Source organism: Ovis canadensis, chromosome 21 (genome assembly GCF_042477335.2).
Source record: "Ovis canadensis isolate MfBH-ARS-UI-01 breed Bighorn chromosome 21, ARS-UI_OviCan_v2, whole genome shotgun sequence".
NCBI lineage: Eukaryota > Metazoa > Chordata > Mammalia > Artiodactyla > Bovidae > Ovis > Ovis canadensis.
This window is the reverse complement of record NC_091265.1, coordinates 51,977,538-51,998,961: the sequence shown is the minus strand read 5'-3', so window position 1 is coordinate 51,998,961 and position 21,424 is coordinate 51,977,538. Positions and strand designations below refer to the sequence as shown.

The window sequence follows — 21,424 nt, the reverse complement described above, 5'->3', positions numbered from 1 at the left end:
TAGTCTTTATTTTTTTATTTTAATATATCTTTAAAAGCCACAACCATATCTATATGTATCTATATGCCTATATACACATATGTGTATTTACACACATACAAATTCAACAATTCTTAAAAATTCACCCAATGAGAATTGATATAGCTTGGGTGCATCAACAACCAAACCACTTTATAAAAAACTAACTCTACTAAAAGTAAAGAGTATACATGTCCTTAGTTCAACCAGCCTCCAAATGACAGCAACTCAAGCAATGAAGGAAGAAAATTATTTCTTCCAGCAAACATAGTGTCCTTAACTAAAGAAAAGGTCTCTGACATATTCAAGCACTGGCGGAAAATAAAGTATTTAAGAACTGAAGTAATTTTCAACAGATAGGAAAATATGTACAGAACACACACTGTCTAAAAAAGTCCCTTATTTTTTCCTTCTAAGTAGGCCTACAGTCATCAGAACTAGTTCACCTCGAAACCTTCAAAAACTGGCAGGCCAGCAGCTATTTGGTAACTTAATGCGTGAGTGACCCAATGAGTGCCCGACTTTTTGCAACCCCAAGAACCATGGCCTGCCATGCTCCTCTGTCCATGGGATGCTCTAGGCAAGAATACTGGAGTGGGCTGCCATGCCCTCCTCCATGGGATCTTCCTGAGCCAGGGTTTGAACCAGTGTCTTTTATATTTCCTGCATTGGCTGGTGGTTCTTTACTACTAGCACCACCTGGGAAGCCTCTTTGCAACTTAGTACCCAAGTCCAATCTGGGCAATCCATGTTGGCTACCAGAATAGTAGCCTTCTTCGGGAACAGCTACTAAGTAGTTCAATGGAAGAATTTTCACAATGCATTTCTAAGGCTTTATGCTAGGATGAAAACAAGTGTTCCTGTTAGGTTAAAGTGAATTCTTTGGCCTTAGGAAAAAAAACTGGTTTCAAATGTTTCCAAACATAGGTAAGACTAATAGTAACCCACATAACATCACAAAGCCACACCTTAGTCTCAGTAATATTTAACATGATAATATTTTACTTGGCCAACAGCGAACTTTACCTACGCTGGTACAAAATGATGTAATCGAGGTCCTGTATTTCTTCCAAACATTTTGTCCCATAAAACTCTAAAATGTTCCAAACAGTGATGTGATATCCAAAAGAAATTTATCTTCACAAATTACCAAGGAAAAAGGATGCTAGAAGTGGTATAGCTATAACATTATCTTAATATTTACTGCAACAAACATTGCTACCACGAATCAACTTAAGAGTCTCAGAGTCTAGAGCTTTTCAGAGACAAACACAGAGGCTGCTCGCCTGATATCAGATCTCTGTGGGGATGTTTCAGTGAGGATCCATTTGTCCAGCAGGAACTGGCACTGGGCTTACAACTTGCCTGAACCCCCACCAGCCAGTGACAAGTTTGCTTCTTCACCAACACACACAAACACAGACACAAAACCACATGCAATGGCTCAGCCTGGTTGGGAGTTTATCAGCTTTGAGTCCGTGCTTTGCATTTAATCCTTTAAAATCAATACTTAAAACATTTCAATCCAATATTAATCTGTCCTGACTACTATTTCCACTGTTTAAAAACAGCACTAACAACACTCAGTCTCAATGACTTGCATCAATTCACAAGATTAATCTTTCAAAATACTAGCCCAGTAGTATATTTTATTAATGTAGTCCCAAGAATCTAATCAAGCCTCAAATAATCATTTTTCTTAAAGAGCTGCTATGAGAGAGAGAGGGAAAAAAGAGTTGCTGAAAAGAAAAACATTCATACAGCATTAAGTGGAAGTCCTCTTCAAAGGGGCGTGGGGCAGGGCATTGGCGAATTGGCTGGTTTGCCAGCCAATCAGGGGAGATTCTGCTATGAAATGTGGTTTGCAATTCACTTGAAAATGAGTAATACATAGTTATTGCAAGGGGCAGTTTCAAGCCAACTTTCTCTACTTTACAACAAGGGTTGAAAACTCTGGGCCTCTGAATGACAGAGAGCGGGGGTGTAAGACAAAATGATAACCCACACCCAGCCTATGGTGGGGAGACCAGAGGCTCTTACAAATAAAGGGGGCCTGCTCCTGCCAGATTTCCAATTTCTTCAAACACTGGAAAGGAATGTTTAAGACAAAAGTCCACAGTATTTGGAAATGGTGATGTTTAATTTGAACGTAAAATACAATGATGCCCAAGACAGTGAGAGCCAAATAAAACTTGGAGTTTGAGTAGGTCCTATTTTGTCTTCAAGCGTCAAGTGTTCAGTCCCTATGGGAAGGAATGTACTGGGAGGCTTCCTAAGCGGGGCCACAGTTAATCTGTAAAGCATACAATTCATCGAACAGCTAACACCCAGAAGTCATAGTATAAACTAAAATTAATTATATTCTGTCGATTATAATAAATTTGAGGGTAATCATCTACCTTAAAGACCCTTGGCACCTAAGGACTGGAAGACCTAATATTATTAACATGACAGTACTACTCAAAGCAATCTATTAAGCAATGCAATCCCCATAAACGTCTCAACAGCATATTTTGCAGAGGAAAAAAACTTCTAAAATTCATATGGAACCGCACAATCTTGAAAAAGGCTCTCATGTCCTGACTTCAGAACCAAGCAACAGTAAACAAAACTATGCGGTACTGGCATAAAACAATAGACGTACAGAATGGAGAGTTCAGAAATAAACTCTTGAATATACACTCAAATGACTTTTTACACGGGCGCCAAGACCATTCAACCGAGAAAGTCTTTTCAACAAACACTGCTGGGAAAACTGGATAGTCACCTGCAAAAGAATGAAGCTGGACTCTTATCTTAGGTCATATATAAAAATTAACTCAAAATGGATAAACGATCTAAACATAAGGGCAAAAAAGATAAAACTCTCAGAAGAAAATATAAGGAAAAGCTTTCACAACATTGATTTGGCAATGATTTCAATTACATATGATAACAAAAGTACAGTCAATACAAGAAAAAATAGCTAAACCACACTTCAAGGAAAAAAAAACCAAACCTTTAGTTTTAAAATCACAGATCTGGTAAGGGATTGAGAGCCAGAAAATATTGTGAGCTCCTACAACTCAACAACCACCATCACAAAAACCCAATTCAAAAATGAGTAAAAGAGTTGAATAGAAACTTTTCCAAAGAAGATGCAAACGGCCAACAAGAAAAGGCTTTCAACATCACTAATCATTAGGGAAATACAAATTAAAACCACAGTAATATACCACTTCACACCCACATTAAGATGGCTTAATATTAAAAAAAAAAAAAAGGCATGAAGTGTTGGCCAAGATATAGAGAAATTGGAACCCTTGGCACTGATGGTGGGAAAGTAAAATGGAGCAGCGTTTCTCAAGAAGTTAAAAAACACAGAAATTACTGTATGATCTAGCAAGTCTACTTCTTCCAGTACATATCCAGAAGAACTGAAGTCAGGAACTTACTGGAGGATAATGTAAAAATACCTGGAAGTAAACCCTAGAAATATTTCTTTAAAAAAGATAAGCTAAATTAAAATAATCTATTTTTTAAAGACTGGAGAAGTGCTATCATTTTTTTAACCACCTAAAAGGCTTCTTTCATTCATCATCACAGCAACTGTATGTGGCCCTCAGCTGTGTGTTATACGCCTGCACAGTGCTCTGCATACAGCATTTTAATAAATGTCTGCCAACAACAAGGACCATGAGGAACTTCAAATGAACCAGTTACCAGGGAAAGTCTTCAATTTTTGAACAAGTTACATACAATAGTTCTTTTAAGTGTCAATTTGAGATACAGCTAAAAGGATTTTTTTTAAGTTATTTATTGCATACTGTTTATATTAGCGAAAAATTAGAAATGTAAATTATAAAAAAATTATAGAGAAGACTCTTGCTTTTACATATAATCCTGAAAAGACAGGCAAAGTTCAGAGACATATATGTGATTTGGGGGGATTCTACCACTAGAAAGCTAATGATTTATACAAATCCCAATTACTTCCATTGTTTTAGGAAAAAAAAATATTCTCAAAAACTTAATTCCAGCATTTTATAAACATTCCTTAGCTCTTTCTACATAATTGAGCCCACTGTTTGTTCATCTCAATTCAAAGACTCTCAGCCTAAAAAGCACCAAATAAGCACCAACTGCATCAAACTGTATGCTATGCATCAATAAAATAAGGGCAAAAATGCAGGAAAATACTCAAATTATAGTTCCAATAGTGCTGCAAATATCCAACCACTGGCTGGTAAGCAGTATTCTCATGTAGTAACTCAGAATATCTGTGCATCAACTTTTACAGCCCAAATTCAGAATATGGAAGGCAACTAAAAGTAGTGGATAGTGCACATTTTCTTTTTTTGGAAGGAGTTCAAATGTCCCAAACCATGAAAGATGATTCAATTTAAAGCAATGCTATAAATATTTAATGGGTTGGAAAGTTATTCAATATGTCAAAAGGAAGGAAAACAGACTATAAACATATTAAGAGGGAATCCATTCTTTCAAAAAAACACAGACTGGGAAAATTTTAAAGGTTTTTATTCTGGCAAATTACAGTTAATTTATCTCCGTTTTTGTTTTAGCTTTACCTATATTTTCTAGAGTTTTCACAATGACCATATATTTTTTCTTTAACACGGGATACACAGAGTCACTATTACAAACAATCATTTGTAAAGAATCAATTTATAATCTCAGTCATTTTTAATGAAAGATATTAAGACGTAGCAAATAGGTTCCTGAGATGGTACATATTCAAGTCACAATGCACAATGACTGTAAGCCTAAATTCCATGATCTGATAGTGACTTGGTGGTAGAGAGAAAGTTCAAGAAATAACCTCAAAACGGCTTTCTTTACATTCTGATTACTAAGAATCACGTACTGCAAATTTCTGCCTGAATGGGACTGTTGTTAGGTAACCTCCACAAACCCGTGGTGGTCCCATGCTGACCTGAGATATCCCTTTCCCGGGCCTCTGCCCAGGCTACCTTTCTACCACTAAGCACAAACTTGAGAGCCAGTTCATCACTTACGGATTATAACCAAGATCAAGTCACTTTATCTGTGTGTGCTTTAGTTCCTGTATCTGTAAAACAGGAACAACCATAGTAAGGGTAGTTCAAAGGTTTCAATCAGTTCAGTTCAGTCGCTCAGTCGTGTCCGACTCTGTGCGACCCCATGAATTGCAGCACACCAGGCCTCCCTGTCCATCACCAACTCCCGGAGTTCACTCAAACCCACGTCCATCGAGTCAGTGATGCCATCCAGCCATCTCATCCTCTGTCGTCCCCTTTTCCTCCTGCCCCCAATGCCTCCCAGCATCAGAGTCTTTTCCAATGAGTCAGCTCTTCGCATGAGGTGGCCAAAGTACCGGAGCTTCAGCTTTAGCATCACTCCCTCCAAAGAACACCCAGGGCTGAGCTCCTTCAGAGTGTGTGTAAAACACCATACACAGTGACTGCACCATAAATGCAGCTGTCACTCTTCTGACCACTTCAACCACCACCAGAACCTGCCGCTCTACTCTCGCTTCTCTACCCTTTCCCCCTAACTACTTAAAATAACATAGGTTCTCTCTATAAACTCCCAGCAGACATCTAATTTCAACGGAATTAATTTCCAGTCATGGTCAACTATGTAATTCAGACCAATCCTCCTGATAAGGACAGCTAGGAAAGCAACATATTTTTTTTTAAAAAGCATTTAGTTAAAGGCAGTAGGAACCTGAAAAGACAGTGAAGATTTCCCAAGTCAGTAACCAGAGGAGGATGAAAGCCCAAGGAGATGAATAAAGCACAGAGGGCTTTGTTCCTCTGGGGATGCTGAAAAATCCTGAAAGATGCAGCTAAGCAGTACTTTTAACAGCCTGAAGGATCAAATAGAGAGGGCTGGAGTCCAGGGCAGGAGGCAGAGGGGAAACAACGCTAGCGGTTTGGACTGAGACCCCAACACATGCTTAATCTAGAAGGGTAATCCAGAAATTGACAGGACTTCATAGAGACTGCAGCTCAGCTTCTATTCCTCTCAATCTGTGAAACAAAAGTGAGATCCTAGATTACCAGTTCATCACACCCCAGGTAGAAACAAATCACTCACTGGAGTATAACAGCCCCAGCCTCAAACTCATCTATAAGCATTTGTATCAATAAAATATATGGCACATTATCAAAAGTAACCTGACAAATGAGGCAAAGGAACATGAATAAATAACCAGCAGAAACAGATAACAGAAAAGACACACAGGGATCCCAGACACAGACTTTAAGTATACTTTTCATTTTCAAAGACACAAATTAAGAATTTCAGCTGTGGTTAGGAAACAATTGAAAAAAAAAAACCAACAACCAACCAATTTTGAATTATAAAACTGAAAACTACAATAATTAAATTTAATTCAATGGATGGGACTTCATGGTAGATTAGCTACAGCTGAAGAAATCCTTAGTAAACAGAAAGATGGGTCAAAAGAAAAGCTATCAGTTGAGGCATGAAAAAACACATAGACTAGGGCAACAGTGTCTACGATGTCTGTTTCTGGAGTCCCAAGGAAAAGGAGAGAAGTAGGCAGAAGCAGTATTTAAAGACTTAAATACTTAGATGGTGGTTGAGAATTTTCTAAAACTGATAAAAGACATCAAACCACAGATTCGAAGAGCTCTACAAGCAAAAGATAGCCTCTTATCACTTCAGATTCTGTATCCATGGATTGAAGATACGCAGGGAAAAAACATTCCATAGGCCAATAACTATCTACAGAGACTTACACTGTATTTACAACTATCTACATAGTATTCAAAAAACAAAGGTCATGACATTCGGTCCCATCACTTCACGGCAAATAGATAGGGGAACAATGATAGATTTTATTTTCTTGAACTCCAAAATCACTGCAGATGGTGACTGCAGTCATGAAATTAAAAGACCCTTGCTCCTTGGAAGAAAATTTGTGACAAACCAAAACAGCATATTAAAAGTGAAAGTCACTCAGTCATGTTAGACTCTTTGCAACCCCACCATTCCATATAGCCCATGGAATTCTCCGGGCCAGAATACTGGAGTGGGTAGTCTATCCTTTCTCCATGGATGTTCCCCATCCCAAGAATCAAATCAGGGTCTCCTGCATTGCAGGCAGATTCTTTACCAACCGAGCTATCAGGGAAGCATATTAAAAAGCAGAGACATTACTTTGCCAACAAAGTCCATAAAGTCAAAGCTAGTCATGTATGGATGTGAGAGTTGGGCCATAAAGAAAGCTGAACACCAAAGAATTGATGCTTTTGAACTGTGGTGTTGAAGACTCTTGAGAGTCCCTTGGACAACAAGCAGATCAAACCAGTCAATCCTAAAGGAAATCAGTTCTGAATATTCACTGGAAGGACTGATGCTAAAGCTGACGCTCCAATACTTTGGCCACCTCTTGCGAAGAGCCAACTCATTGGAAAAGACCCTGATGCGGGGAAAGATTGAAGGCAGGAGGAGAAGGGGACGCCAGAGGATGAGATGGTTGGATGGCATCACTGACTCGATGGACAAGTGTTTAAGCAAGCTCCAGGAGATAGTGAAGGACAGGGAAGCCTGGCATGCTACAGTCCATGGGGTCACAAAAAGTAAGACGTGGGTGAGTGACTGAACAACAACAACAACGTTTACAACTATCTACATAGCATGTACACTGCATTAGGTATTATAAGCAATCTAGAGGTTACTGCAGCTATACAGGAGAATATTCACAGGTTACACGCAAGTACGACATCACTTTATATAACAGTCGTGAGCATCACAGATTTTGGTACCGGGGGAAGGGGAATCCTGGAACCAATTCTCCAAAGATACCAAGGGGCTACACATTTTAAAAAAATCCACACCTAGATACATAATAAAATTGCTGAAAATCAGATTCAAAAAGAAGGTCTAGTAAGTAGTCAGAGACAAGGGACACATTACCTTCAAAGGAACACCAATCTGACAATTAATTCCAGTAAGCTATTGATAATATTCAACCTCAGGATAGACATTAACTATCAAGGAACAGAATAAAGAATAAGATCTTCAAAATGATGAAAGAAATTCTATCCCCAATGAACCTGTCTTGCAAGGAAGACACTAAAAACAGATATTTGGTGAAAGAATATATGTCACTAGCCAACCTTAAGAAAATTCTAAAGTGTGTCTTGGAAGACAAAAAATTACCTGAAAAAATAAGCTTAGAGATAAAAAATGCATGAAGAATAACAAACAGAATATATAAATCTAAATCAGGGGCTCTCAATCTCACTGTAAATTTGAATCACTGGGAAGAGTTTTTAATACCAATGGCTCACACCTTCTCTCAAGAGACCTTGATGTAATTTGTCTGAATTGGAGTGTAGGCAATCTGTGCTTTGAAAAACATTTCCCCAGATGATACCAGTGTGCCCCCAGAGTTGATAACCACTGATGCTAAGTTCATTTGACTGTAAAACATGGCTTGCATGAGGTCTTCCAGGGTTTACATGAAATTAACAACAATGGCAAAAATGTTGAGGGGAGGTTAAAGTGTTCTGATCTTCTATTCCTGGAAGAGGGTAAAAGTACCAATTAAAATAAAACATTGATAAGTGAAAGATATTTAAAGGTCTAAAGCAACCACTAAAGGGAGAACAAAAGATTATGAAATATGTTCCAAAGGAATATGAGAAAGAAGTAAAATAATAACCACTTTCAAAGGAGCTGACTAAGGGGATAAACATAGCAACCTGAATGTCCACTGAGAGGTGAAAGGATAAAGGAAATACGGTGAACACACACACAGTGGAAAGCTATTCGGCCATAAAGAGGATATCCTACCATTTGCAACAACATGGACGGACCTTGAGAGCATTATATAAAGTGAAGTAAGTCAGACAGAGAAAGATAAACACTGCATAGTCTCCCTTACATGTGGACTCTAAAAACACTAGTTTCATAAATATAGAGAAAAGATCACTTGTCAGACATGTGCAGTGAAGGTTGAGGGGTGGAGGGTGAGCAAAATGTGTGAAAGCAGTCAAAAGCAGTACAAATTTCTATAAGGTATAAGGTACTAGTTATAATAGAAGTAAGTCTGGGGAAGCAACATACCGCACGGTGACTGTAACCACCCACACTGTACTGTATATTTGAGAGTTGCTAAAAGCGTAAATCTTAAACGTTCTTGTCTCTCTCTCTCTCTCACACACATACACACACACACACACACACACACACACACACAAGTCAAGTCACCATGAGGTGGTGGGTGACAACTAGACTTAATGTGGTGATCATCTCACAAAACGTGAGCGTGCGTGTTCGTTGCTCAGTTGTGTCCAACTCTGTGCGACCCCATGGACCACAGGCTCCTGTGTACACACAAATATTAAATCATTATGTTGTGCACCTGAAACTAATATAAAGTTATATACCACTTATACTTCAGTTAAAAAAACAAAAAAACATAGAATTAGCAGAACAAAACAAAAAACACTAAATAAGACAGTAGATGAAAACCCAAATACCTCAGCAATTATGTTAAACGTAAAAGACACTCTTTCCTATGTCTGCAAAAGAAGCAACAACCATAAACACATCTAAAACATAAAGATGGAAATACTAGATAAAGTACTGATAAAGGCAAAAATTTTACTAGAGATAACATGGGAGAATACAGCTATGAGAGGTTCAATTCCTTAGGAAGAGATAGCAATTTTAAACCTATATACTCCTAATGACAGCCTCAAACTAGCCAAAGCAAACAGAATGACAAGTAGAAACACTTTCCCAAAATCACTGTAGCAGATATATTTTTTTGGCCAATCCATACAGCACATGGGATCTCTGACCAGAGATTATGTCCAAGGCCCCTGCATTGGAAGCGCAGTCTTAACCTCTGGACTGCCACGGAAGTCCACAGTGGGAGATTTCTAAGATACCTTTCTCAGTAAAAGAAAAAAGATTTTAAAAAGAATTAGGGATAAAGATCTGAACAACAATGAAAACAGTATGATCAGAAGACATATAAAATACTGTCAGTAATAACTTACAGAGTAAACATTTTCTTTATGCACACAACAAAATTTTATCATAAACTGGGTCATGAAGCAAGTCTCACCAAGTTTCAAAAAACTGAAATCATGCAGACTAATTATCTGACAACAAAGTAGTTAACTCAGAAATGGACAACCTGAAAGACAGCCAGATAACCTCCACATCTCTGGAAATTAAGAAACGTACTTCTAAATTACCTGTAAAAAAAAAGTCACAATGGAAAAATCTATTGTTTTACTTGAATGATAATGAAAATATTATATATCCAAACTTGCATCTTATTTAAGGGTACAAATTTGTAAACAACAGTTAAAGACCAGAGGCCTAACTCTCAGCGTAGTGATTATAGTCCATAATACTGTTTTGTAAACAGCAAAGTTGTTAAAAGACTAGATCATAATTGCTCTCACTACCAAAAAGAAATTTTAATTATGGATGAGAGGTGCTAGCAGCAGCAGTGATACAGTGGTAAACATACTACAATATGTAAATGTATCAAATCAGAACACCGTACAGCTTAATCTTACACAGTGTTATACACAATGGGCTTCCTTGGTGGCTCTGATGGTAAAGGGTCCACCTGCAATGTAGGAGAGAGTCTGCCTGCAATGCAGGAGACCAGGGTGCAATCCCTGACTCGGGAAGATTCCCCGGAGATGGTAACCCACTCCAGTACTCCTACCTGGAGAATTCCACGAACAGAGGAACCTGGCGGGCTATAGTACACGGGGCTGTAGTCAGACACGACTGAGCAACACACACACACATCTCTCCTTTGTTCAAAATATTAAATAGAAAGCTAAAAACAGTTATGAATTGCAGCTAAAGCCCTGTTCAGAGGAAAATATATAGCTTTAAACAGATCAGAAGAGAAGAAAAAGCTGAAAAAAATAAAGCAGTCATCTCAAAGTGCTAGGGGAAAAAAAATTAAACCTGTGAAAAGCAGGAAAGAATTCTAATGGGCATAAAGTAATAAAATAGAAACAAACCTACAGAAAATAGGGGAGAGGCAATGAAAGTATCAACTTCACTTCTACAACCACAACAAATGATAACCAAAATTTTAAGATGCCATTATAATAGCACTCAAAAAAAGAAGATATCTACAAATAAATCTAACATACTGTATATAAGATTTCTATGCAAAAAGCTTTAAAACACTGAGGTTGATTAGTGAGGACCTAAACAAAGGCATATATCATGTTTCTGGGTGGGAAGACTCAATATTAGAAAAATGTCCAGTTTTCCTAATTGAACTATAGACTCAATGCAACCTGAATCTAAATTCCAACAAACGCTGTTTTTGGTTAAATGAAGCCAATGTATATGGAAAGAAAAGGGTCAAAGAGCAGTCAAGACACTACTGAAGACAATCCAAGTAGAAGGGCTTGCTCCAGCAGGTATAAAGCCTCCTTACTAAGCACAGTCATTAAGACAGCGTGGGCTTGGTACACGGATACAGTAGATTAGGAGAGCCCAGAAAGAGTCTCACACATACAGAGAGAAAAATTAACAGAGCTGGCAGGGGAGAGCAGGAGGGAAAGGAGACCTTGACATTAAATGGTACAAGCTGGGTAACTATGTGAACAACAATAAATAAGGAAAAGGACCAATACTTCGTACCTACACAACAAGGAGTTTCAGGGAAACTGTGGCTCCAAATGTGACAGGCAAACAGAAGGCCCTTGGTAGGCAACACAGGAGATTAACTACGTCCTCTGGGAGGCAAATTTCTCACACGTGACACAAAAAGTACCTATCATAATTTAAAGAAAAGTAAAACTGATAAATTAGTAAAATGAAGGACTTCTAAAGACATCATGAAGAAGAGGGTAAAAAGGCAAGTAGCAGAAGGGGTAGTGTTATCTCAATAACCTCAAACTGGAGACATTCCAAATGTCTGTCAACAGCAAAACAAACTGTGCTTTCTTCAGATATGGGAGTACTATACAGCTCTGGAAACAGGTGAACCACAGCTACAATCAGTAATCCTCAAAAACACGTCCAATGAAAGAACCCAGAAACTCAAGAAAACATGCTGAGATTTTATTTACTTAAAGACTAGAAAACAAGAAAAGTTAAATTACAGTGTTTAGGGATGAATGCCTGGATAGTAAAACTAAAAAGAAAAGCAAGACATAAAGTCAGGCTGACAGTTACTAGGTGCAGTGGGGAATGGGAATGCTCTATTTCTGGACCTTGGCAGTGGTTACACTTCTCTATCCACAGTGTTTTAGTTCTTTCAAAAAAAAAAAAATTAAAGCAAAGATGGGAAGTGCTAAAATTTAACAAAACTGGATGGTGGATAAGTGGATATGAATACCTTTTACATACTTACCATGCTATTCCTAATAAAAGGGAATAAAAGGTCCTGTTTTATGAAAATACACTGAGTTATACTTTTTTTTCCCTTTGTGTATTTAAGTTGTAAAAAGCTCAAAAAGACTCCAGGCTTTACATGTCAGTGTGCAGGGCTGCGATGGGGCCGTAGCACCTTTTACAGGCACCAGTTTGTCCTTACTTTCATTTCGAATATCCTAGCATTCTTACCTTCTAAAATTATCTAAAACACTCCACCAATTTGCACTCTGCACTGATCTCTGAAAGCCTGGGATCCAAAGAGATGAAAGGGTTTTCTCTCAGCACGGGAACATGAATGGGAATGCTGAATTCCCAACTCAAGATAAGAGTTACTTCCGGAAAGGAAGATTCAATGGGATGGGGGTTCAGATGCTTTACTTCTCTATCCAGAGTATTTTAGTTCTTTAAAAAAAAAAAAAAAGTTAAAGCGAAGATGGGAAGTGCTAAAATTTAACAAAACTGGATGGTGGATAAGTGGATATGAGTACCTTTTACATATTTACCATGCTATGCTGGTAATATTCCTAGTGAAAGGGAATAAAAGGTCCTACACTCTTTACACTTACTGGCTCATTTCTTTCTCCATGTAAAAATTCTGCTTGAGCCTAGGTTAAGTCATACTTAGCCTTCCAGAGACAATATATAAAAATTTGAAAATGTTTATGTTTTTTATTACCCACATTAAAATCCATGTTTTCATCTTCTCTACGCTAAATATCTCCCTTATAAATTTTCAGGTACTTCTCCATTCAGCCATTCTGTTCTGGATGGCAACATCCCTCAAAACGAAGTGCAAGACCCTAATAAACCATGGGAGAGCCTTCTTTGTTGTCTCAATTCCGCCGGCAAACTTTTAACTCACAGGTAGCTTAGGTAAGAACAAATGCACTCTTTTCCTTTCCAGCCAGACCAGCCATATGTAGCAGATGTTGGGCTGTTATCTATCCAACATGCACAGCCCTCTTTCCCATCAGAACCCAGTGTGCAGTCTAAGCCTGTCACCACACCACCACCACCACCACTCACCCATGACTGCTTCGGCTGGAAGCACTGGATATCATTCAGCCCAGTTGATGAGCTCTGAGGAAAACCCAATGATCCCCTGGATGTTATCACAACAGAGCCTGTGCTCTGAAACTGCAACACCCTTCTGCAACCACAAGAAGCACCAGGCTGAGGAAGGCAGAGCAGAAAGGCTGTGGCAGGGCTGTTCAACTAACCAAACCTACACCACAGGCGCCCACTCCAAATGATGACTAACTTTTTTTCTGGACCACAATCTTATTTCAGTCGTATGTGTTAGCCTCTTCCTAATAGTTTGTCTACCAACCAGGCCAGTGATTGGAAGTCTGGTGCCAATAACATTTTCCCTTCCAAATAATGCCATACACTGATTTTGATAAGATTCCCCACAGGTGGTCAGAGTTTCTTTCCTTAAATTTTTTTTATCAGAATGCAAAGACAAAACAAGCTTACTATTGTAAAAAAGAGAGAACTTGCACATTATACAAAAAAGCATTCTTTTTTTTTTTTTAATCCATGGAAAATGTAAAACGGCAAGGTCTCCTTTAATTACAACCTTCAAAGAAAACCACTGTCAGCAGTTTGGCAATACGTGGATTCATGATACAGTATCTGTGAAATTAGTTTCTTTTAAAGAAAATATTCATATCAGATTTCCTGATGGTAGAGAAAATAGGTAAATAAGAGTGGGAAAAAAAAAGAAAGAAATCTGCAACCCAAATAGAAATGTCATGAAACACCTGATATAGAAGGAGTAACAACTCAGTAAGACAGACCAGTTCTCAGCCTGGCCTTGCTGCCCTCTCCTGACTCCCTTTTTCAGGTGTGGACGAGAAGACCTACTTTACCAGACTTTTGGGGACTTATGTAAGATGCTGTACCCACATGAGTTCTGTTGGCTTTTTGTTTGCTGCCGTTTGTTTTTCTCTACCTGCACAGGAGAAACCCCTGGGGAGCCCGTGACAGTGAGATTCCCAGACGTCCTCAAGGAGAAATCTCTGGGGGATGGGGCCTGAAAGTCACAGGCAAGTGTGCTTTGCAGAGAAAAAGGCATGAGGCATATCTGGTTTTATTACTGTACTGTTTAGCCTCTAACACAGAACCTGGTAACAGTGTTCAGCAAACATTAGTGGGTTGGTTAACAAATGAAGAGTTGTATTTTAAAAACAGATTAGTTACGTTGCAAAAGATTCCATGAAAAAAAGCTTCCGTGATGCTTATGTAAGAAAACGTCTCTCGGCAAAAAGCAGTTATTAGTTGTACTTGATACAGAGAACTGGAACTGATTTCTATTTCGTTCACTTTCCATCTTACACCATAAATCAAGGTGCACTATACTAAATTTAATTAAGAGTCAAGGTAATCTAGTTTACCTCACTAAAAAAACAACTCATGAGAACTGGATTATGGGCGATTTCCAACTCTCAAATGGCCTCCCTCCACAGACTCTACAATCACTGTTCAAAAATTTATCCCTTTTTAATCACACAGAAAACTATTTTCTTTCAGTAGTTCTTTAGGAAAATTCAAAATACTAATTGTTAGGTACCAGCTTCAATAAGCAATCTGTCTGTCACTTTGATAAAATGTATGTACCTGGTAGCCATAGGAGGCTAGACACCACCAACACATTCACAGTGAAATTTCCACGGACAACACAAGGATCTCAGGTTATTTTTCATTTCTTAGTCTTCAAATGGATTTAAAATTTCTACAGTGAATATGCACTCCCTATGTAATTTTTCTTGTAATTTTAAACAGAAAATGCAAAAGCCCAAGAATTTAGTAAGAGTGAGGAATATTCCTCAGTATAACTGAGGAATCCTGAAAGGTTTTTAAGTTTTTATTTTCCAGAGTCAAAACAATATCAGGTAAGTTTAAGATATTATTTTCTATTTGGAAAAATAATTAACCCTTCACGTACTACCAAGAATTCTAAAGCTCTTTAACTTAAAAAAAAAAAAGTTTTCAAATTCTATGAAGGCCATTATTGGTTCTACTGGCAAAATGGAATACAGAGAGTAGATCTGATCAAAGTATTGTATCAAAGTTAAATTTCTTTAAGCTGATAACCAAATGGGTTATGCAGGACACAGTCTTTGGTTCTCAGGTTCTTAGGAAATACACTTGCAAGTTTTCAGGTGTAGAGGGGTAAGATGTATGCAATTTGCTCCCTTTGCTTGTTTGCAAAAAATATATAATTACACAATCAGTGACAAAACAAATGCTGAATAGGGGGAAATGTTAAACTGATGAATCTGGGTAGAGGGGGTATAAGAGTTGTTCATACAATTTTTGCCATTTTTTGTAAGCCTGAAATTATTTCTAAATAAAAATTGTAATTGAAAAAAGTTAACAGAAAAAAATACTCAAAACTGTTAAGATCATACTGGACCAACTTTAAGCAAAGCTTTATTGTGGGAAAAAATAACATTTAAAAACTGTGCTAATAAAAACACTCAGACAGCACCAACTTTAAAAAATAAGCACCACCCAGGAGAAATATGAGTCATATATGTTATATTTGAAACAGGTGAGACTAATTTTAATATAATTTACTTAGCCAGTGTGTAAAATATCACTTCAATGCAATCAATATGAAAATTACAAATCAGCTATTTTACAAAGTTGTTCATAGTAAGTCTTCAAAATATGGAGTGCATTTAGCAACTACAGATAATTCACATGCTAAATTTCTCAGGAAATAACTGACTTGCATTTACATTCAGAAAATGTAGTTTAAAAAGTAGACTCATATAAAAAGTTGATTCCAAACACTGAACTGAGTATTGTTTTTAAATGTAAATTAGCTAAAATTAAATAAAATGGAAAATTCATTCCTCAATCATTATAGCCACCACTGCAAGTGGCTACCCTGTGGAACAGCCCAGCTTTCGATGATGAAAACAAACCTTATCAAAGGAGGATTTGCCAAAACTTAGCACATCACATTTATCAAAGGATTTTAACACAGTTATGATAAAATAAAAGCTGATGCTTCTATCAGAGGCATTGGTATTTGTCCAGGTCATAATCAGACATTCCCTCTACCACCACTTAAATACCAGCATTGATCTTCTGCCTCAGATGTCATACTATGAGTTTCCTGAATATTGGCTACCAAAGGGCCCAGTCATTTTAAAATGTGGTGGAACGAACTAGAGCTCTGGCTCTCAGAAGCCTCAGTGTCCAAACTGTACAGAGTGCAGGATTTCAGCACGAATACCACAAGGGAGCAGGCCCTCAAATGAACTTGTCTCGGATTTAACAGAGGAAGTGACCCTGAATACAGAGATTCTTTTTCTTTCCTTTTAAACAGGTGTATGAGATTAATTCAGTCAACACCAAGCAACACTCAAGATTTGCCAATCAATAATTCTGTGCCAAGCAATCTGATCAGGGATTTGGCTAGAATCCCTTTGGCTAATCTCAGTAAGGACCATCTCAAAGAGAATCCTGATTTAGGCCATTCCCATCTAAACCAAGGCTCAGGTGGCCCTTTGCCTGGAAGTAAATAAACAAAATCAAATTATATATGTATGAAGGAAATTCTGCCTTTTGGACAAAAGAAAAAACCATCTGAAAGATAATGCAGTAGGGGTGGGCAAAAATACAGCTCCAAAGATGAGAAGTTTTCCTAAAACCGCATTCAAACACCATTTTAGGGAAATGTCTATTTCCACTTTCTGTCTAGTCGGACTTTCCGACTGAACAATGATGTGGATAATAACCAAACTTAATCCACAACAGCTAATTCTGGTATTGTTCACTGCTCTCTCTGCAGGCATTCAAGTGCCTGTTTAGACCTGAAAGGAAGATATTCTTTAAAACTGATGAACCCTTGATTGTAAATTCACTAGTGCCTGAAGTTACTCATACCTCTGGGAAGTGAGGTAAAAGAATGTGAACAATGGTTTGTGACATCCTGCCCTAAGAGTCAAATTCTACGTTCCAAACAAAAGCTTTTTCCTTTCCCTCCCACCCCACTCATCTAACGTGCTTCCCTGCGACACCATATCGTGGATCACAGACGTAACTCTAACCACTGCGTGGAAACGAAAAGAATCCTAATCTAGAAGTATGCTTACATAAGCATTAACTATTTCTACTTGAAACTTCCTTCACCACCACCCCGCTCCCCGCCCCTGAAGAATCAAAGCTTTAAGCAGGATGAACCGGACGTTTTAAGCTGTTTCACTGGAGGTTTGCTCTAGAGTCGACTATTTCTAATCGTGGAAATATTTCCACTTTCTGCAGAAAAACACGTTCTGTGGGTTTTTATTAGAAACTCTTCAGTCAATGCCTGTGAAATCAAATCCAGTCTCACTTCTCTCTGAAATTAGCTAACTCCGCAAAAAGCCATTGTAATTTGCAAAAGAGCGAAGAGGGGAAATAAACTACACCAGAAACCCACATTCCAGTCCGACAGTTCAAGCACAATTTCGAGATACCAAGTAAAAATAAAGTCCCATGTCTCCCTCGTGGACAGAAAGGTTTCTACAAGCGGCCAGGTCCAGGCCACAAGGCAGGACCCCCTGACCCCAGCGAACCTTCCGGGCACGCAAGCACTGGACCATCGCCCGGCACAGACGTGTGCGTTCGCGAGGTCGCCAGGTGCGGGGAAACTACGCCGAAAAAGTACGCTTCAACCAGAGTTTTTTTACAACGTATTCACGGGTACTGTCCCTGCTCGCTGAAACCCACCACAAAAGGGAGCTACGCCGACAGCGGAGAAGGGTTTCCCCTGGTTCATCAGAGTCAGGCAACCGGATTGTATTTAACAATCCCTCCCGAAGGTCCGACGCCAGAGCCGAGATCCGGAGCGGGAGGCGCACAGGAAGCAGAGGGCGCACCCGCTGCGGGGAGCGGAGCCGCTCCGGTGCCGGGCGCTGTCCCGGCGCCCGCATCCCCGCGGCCCGGCCCACTCGCCAACAAAGGCCGCATCCACCGCTCCCGGTGGGAAGCCCGGGCGCCGCACGGGGGCCGGGTTGGCACGGCCGCTCCCGGAGCGAGCCCAGCCGCACCGGGTCCCGGGCTGCAGGGCGCATGGCAGAGGCTCGCGCGCTCCCGGGGGACGGCGGAGTGGGCGTCTGGGCTTCGCAGGGTCCGCAGAGGATGTGGCGGCGCCGCGGGCGGGATGGGGGCTGGGGCGGCCGAGGCGGCCCGCTGCCCCCCGCAACCCCGATGCCTTTCATTTGGCCTCTGCGGCGGCGGAGACAGCCCGACCTCCAGCGCCAAGCACTGCGCCAAGCCGGGGCGGGCGGGGGAGGCGCTCCAGACCCGCCGCAGCGCCGGACCACCCCCACCGCCCCGCGCGCCGCGACCCCCTCCCGGCCCGGACCCCTCGGCAGGCCGCGCTCCCCCGCGGGCGCATAAGAAAGGGCTCGGGCGCTCGCCCGGTCCCCCACCTCAATGTAGCCGGCCAGCGCCGCGGCGGGAGCTGTGAGCCCGAGCAGCAGCACGACCAGGAGTTTGCCAGTGGCCGCTGTGGCTGCGGTCCCGGTGGCCGCCATCCCTCGCCGGGTCGCTCTAGCGCTCGGCTCTCAAGCTCACACAGACGGACGCCCGAGCGTCCCCACCGCGACCCAGAAGGATCTGAAGCTTGTTCGCCGCCGCCCCTAGGGTTTTACACCGACCGGAACTGACTTCACAAAACCACACCCTCCATCTTTGGCGCCCAATGCCGACCCGCAGAACTACCGCAACACACCGCCCCTCGTTCAGCCCAGACCCAATCAGGGGGCGGAAGAGCCCGCCCCTCCCTCCGCTCCAGCCGCGCACCCCGCCCGGTCCCGCCCCCAGGTGCTGATGCCCCGCCCCGCCGGACCCCGGCTGCTCTGGGACGCGGGGGTGTGCGCGGGGTTGGGGGGGCCCGGGCAGGGTGCGCTTGGGCCGCCAGCACCCCCCTGGTTATCTGCCTGCACTGCGCCCTTCTGTTCTCCTGCAGCCGCCCGACACCAGACACGCCCCGCTGCCCGCCCCTGCGGGCTATTTTCCAGATTCCTTCGGGTACCGCCCTCTTCGGGGTTCTGACAATGATTTTATGAAAAACAGGATTTTTATTTTTTATTTTTTTTAAAGGAAAAACAGGATGAATTGTTCCGAGTTCAGGCAGGTTTGCAGAAGGCCGTCCTCCCGGCCAGAGAAAGGGCTGCAAGAGGCTGCGTTCCTCCGCCCCAACCCCCGCAGGGCGCGCCCGGTCCCAGCCTGCCGCCCGCCCCGAGCCGCTGTTTGCAAGCTCTCGACCGCTGGTCCTTAGGCCTCAGCCTTCCTCCTCCTTGCCGGCGGCCACTAGAGCCCGGGATAGCTTCCTCCCACCGGAGACCAGCGGTGCGAGGACCACGTTGACCTCAGAGCCCAGGTCCAGGCCTTCCTCGTATGTTTCAGGAAAAGATCGTTTTTCTTTCTTGTTCCCGGTTGACGATCGCTAGCAAGAGACCTGTTTCTCTCTGCCTGCGTGCCCCGCTGAGCTTCCACTCCAGCTGGGAGACGCCGTACTACTCGGTTCACAGCGGGCACGGCCTCGCGGTGCTGGGGCGCCGCCGGCTTTGTTTCTTTCCTCTCTGCAGCCGTGAGCTTTATGGACCACCCTCTGCAGCGTCCTTGCTCGTTTCCAAATACATAGAGAGCGGGGTCTCTACCCCCAGGAAACAGACGGTAAAAGCGAAGAGACAGTGTCCAACCAGAACGCCGGACTTTCCAGCCCCACAGCAGGACGCGCCCGGTCCTGGACTTGAACAGGCTCTGCCCCATTCCCCAAAGACAGTCTGCACCTTTCCGTTACAGAGTCCTCTCCATGCCTGCACTGTCCTCGCTCCCGTTACGTGTTGTAAACATCTTTCTCTTCCTCTGCTCGCCTCTGCTTCCGAATCCCCAGAGCCCTGTTCCCTACTATGACACTTGCTACCCTTTGTTGTTGTTTAGTCCCTCATTTGTGTCTCTTTGCCACCCATGGACTGTAGCCCACCAGGCTTCTCTGTCCGTGGGATTCTCCAGGCAAGAAGACTGGACTGGGTAGCCATTTCCTCCCCCAGGGGATCTTCACAACCCGGGGATGGACCCTGGCAGGCGGGTTCTTTACGGTCTGAGCCACCAGGAAAGCCCACTTGCTCCCCTGGTTCTTTCCAAAGCTCTCCTGCCACTGACAAGACATAGGTAGGTCACAGTGCAGGTCCCCTCATCCTGGACACGCCGGCTCATGTTTGTGCAGCATCATGGAAATCCGTTCTGCGGGATTCTCGCCCTAGTTCAGCCTTCAGCTATTGTTATGGACCAAAGTGTATCCTCGCCAACATTCATGCCTGCTGAGGCCTTGATCCCCAAAATGATGGTGTTTGGAGATGGAGCCTTTGGGAGGTAATTAGGGTTAGATGAAGTCATGAGCGGCCCTCAAGAGGGGATTGAAAGTGGAAGTGTTTGTCACTCAGTCCTATCTGACTCTTTGTGACCCCATGGACTGTAACTCCACAGAATTCTTGGCCATGGGATTCTCCAGGCAAGAATAATGGAGTGTGTTGCCATTCCTTTCTCCAGGGCATCTTCCCCACCCAGAGAGCAAAGCCGGGTCTTCTGTATTGCAGACAGATTCTTTACCATCTGAGCTGCGGGGCAACCCCTGAAGAGGGGATGAGTGCCCTTCTAAGAAGAGAACACGGAGAAGGCAATGGCACCCCACTCCAGTACTCTTGCCTGGAAAATCCCATGGACAGGGGAGCCTGGTAGGCTGCAGTCCATGGGGTCGCAAACAGTTGGACACAACTGAGCGACTTCACTTTCAGTTTTCACTTTTCACTTTTATGCATTGGAGAAGGCAACCCACTCCAGTGTTCTTGCCTGGAGAATCTCAGGGACAGGGGAGTCTGGTGGGCTGCCATCTCTGGGGTCGCACAGAGTCGGACACGACTGAAGCGACTCAGCAGCAGCAAGAAGAGAAGAGACAGCTTGTTCCACGCTCACCCCCCACCCCCACCCCCACCCCCAACATGTGAGGGCACAG

The 21,424-nt window shown here is 42.0% G+C and overlaps 1 protein-coding gene across 5 annotated transcripts in view; it reads right to left on the bottom strand.

Annotated features, from left to right (window-relative positions):
• The window catches only part of APLP2 (amyloid beta precursor like protein 2), a 62,817-nt gene extending 43,464 nt beyond the window's left edge, over positions 1-19,353 (bottom strand). Inside the window, exon 1 of one of the 5 annotated variants that reach the window (XM_069565641.1) lies at positions 18,837-19,353. In XM_069565641.1, the coding sequence (XP_069421742.1) occupies positions 18,837-18,941 (105 nt within the window). In that variant the 5' untranslated portion in view covers positions 18,942-19,353. The remainder of the gene's footprint in view (positions 1-18,836) is intronic. The other 4 variants (XM_069565642.1, XM_069565644.1, XM_069565645.1 and 1 more) reach the window with 4 other exon arrangements.
• Positions 19,354-21,424: the final 2,071 nt, after the last annotated feature.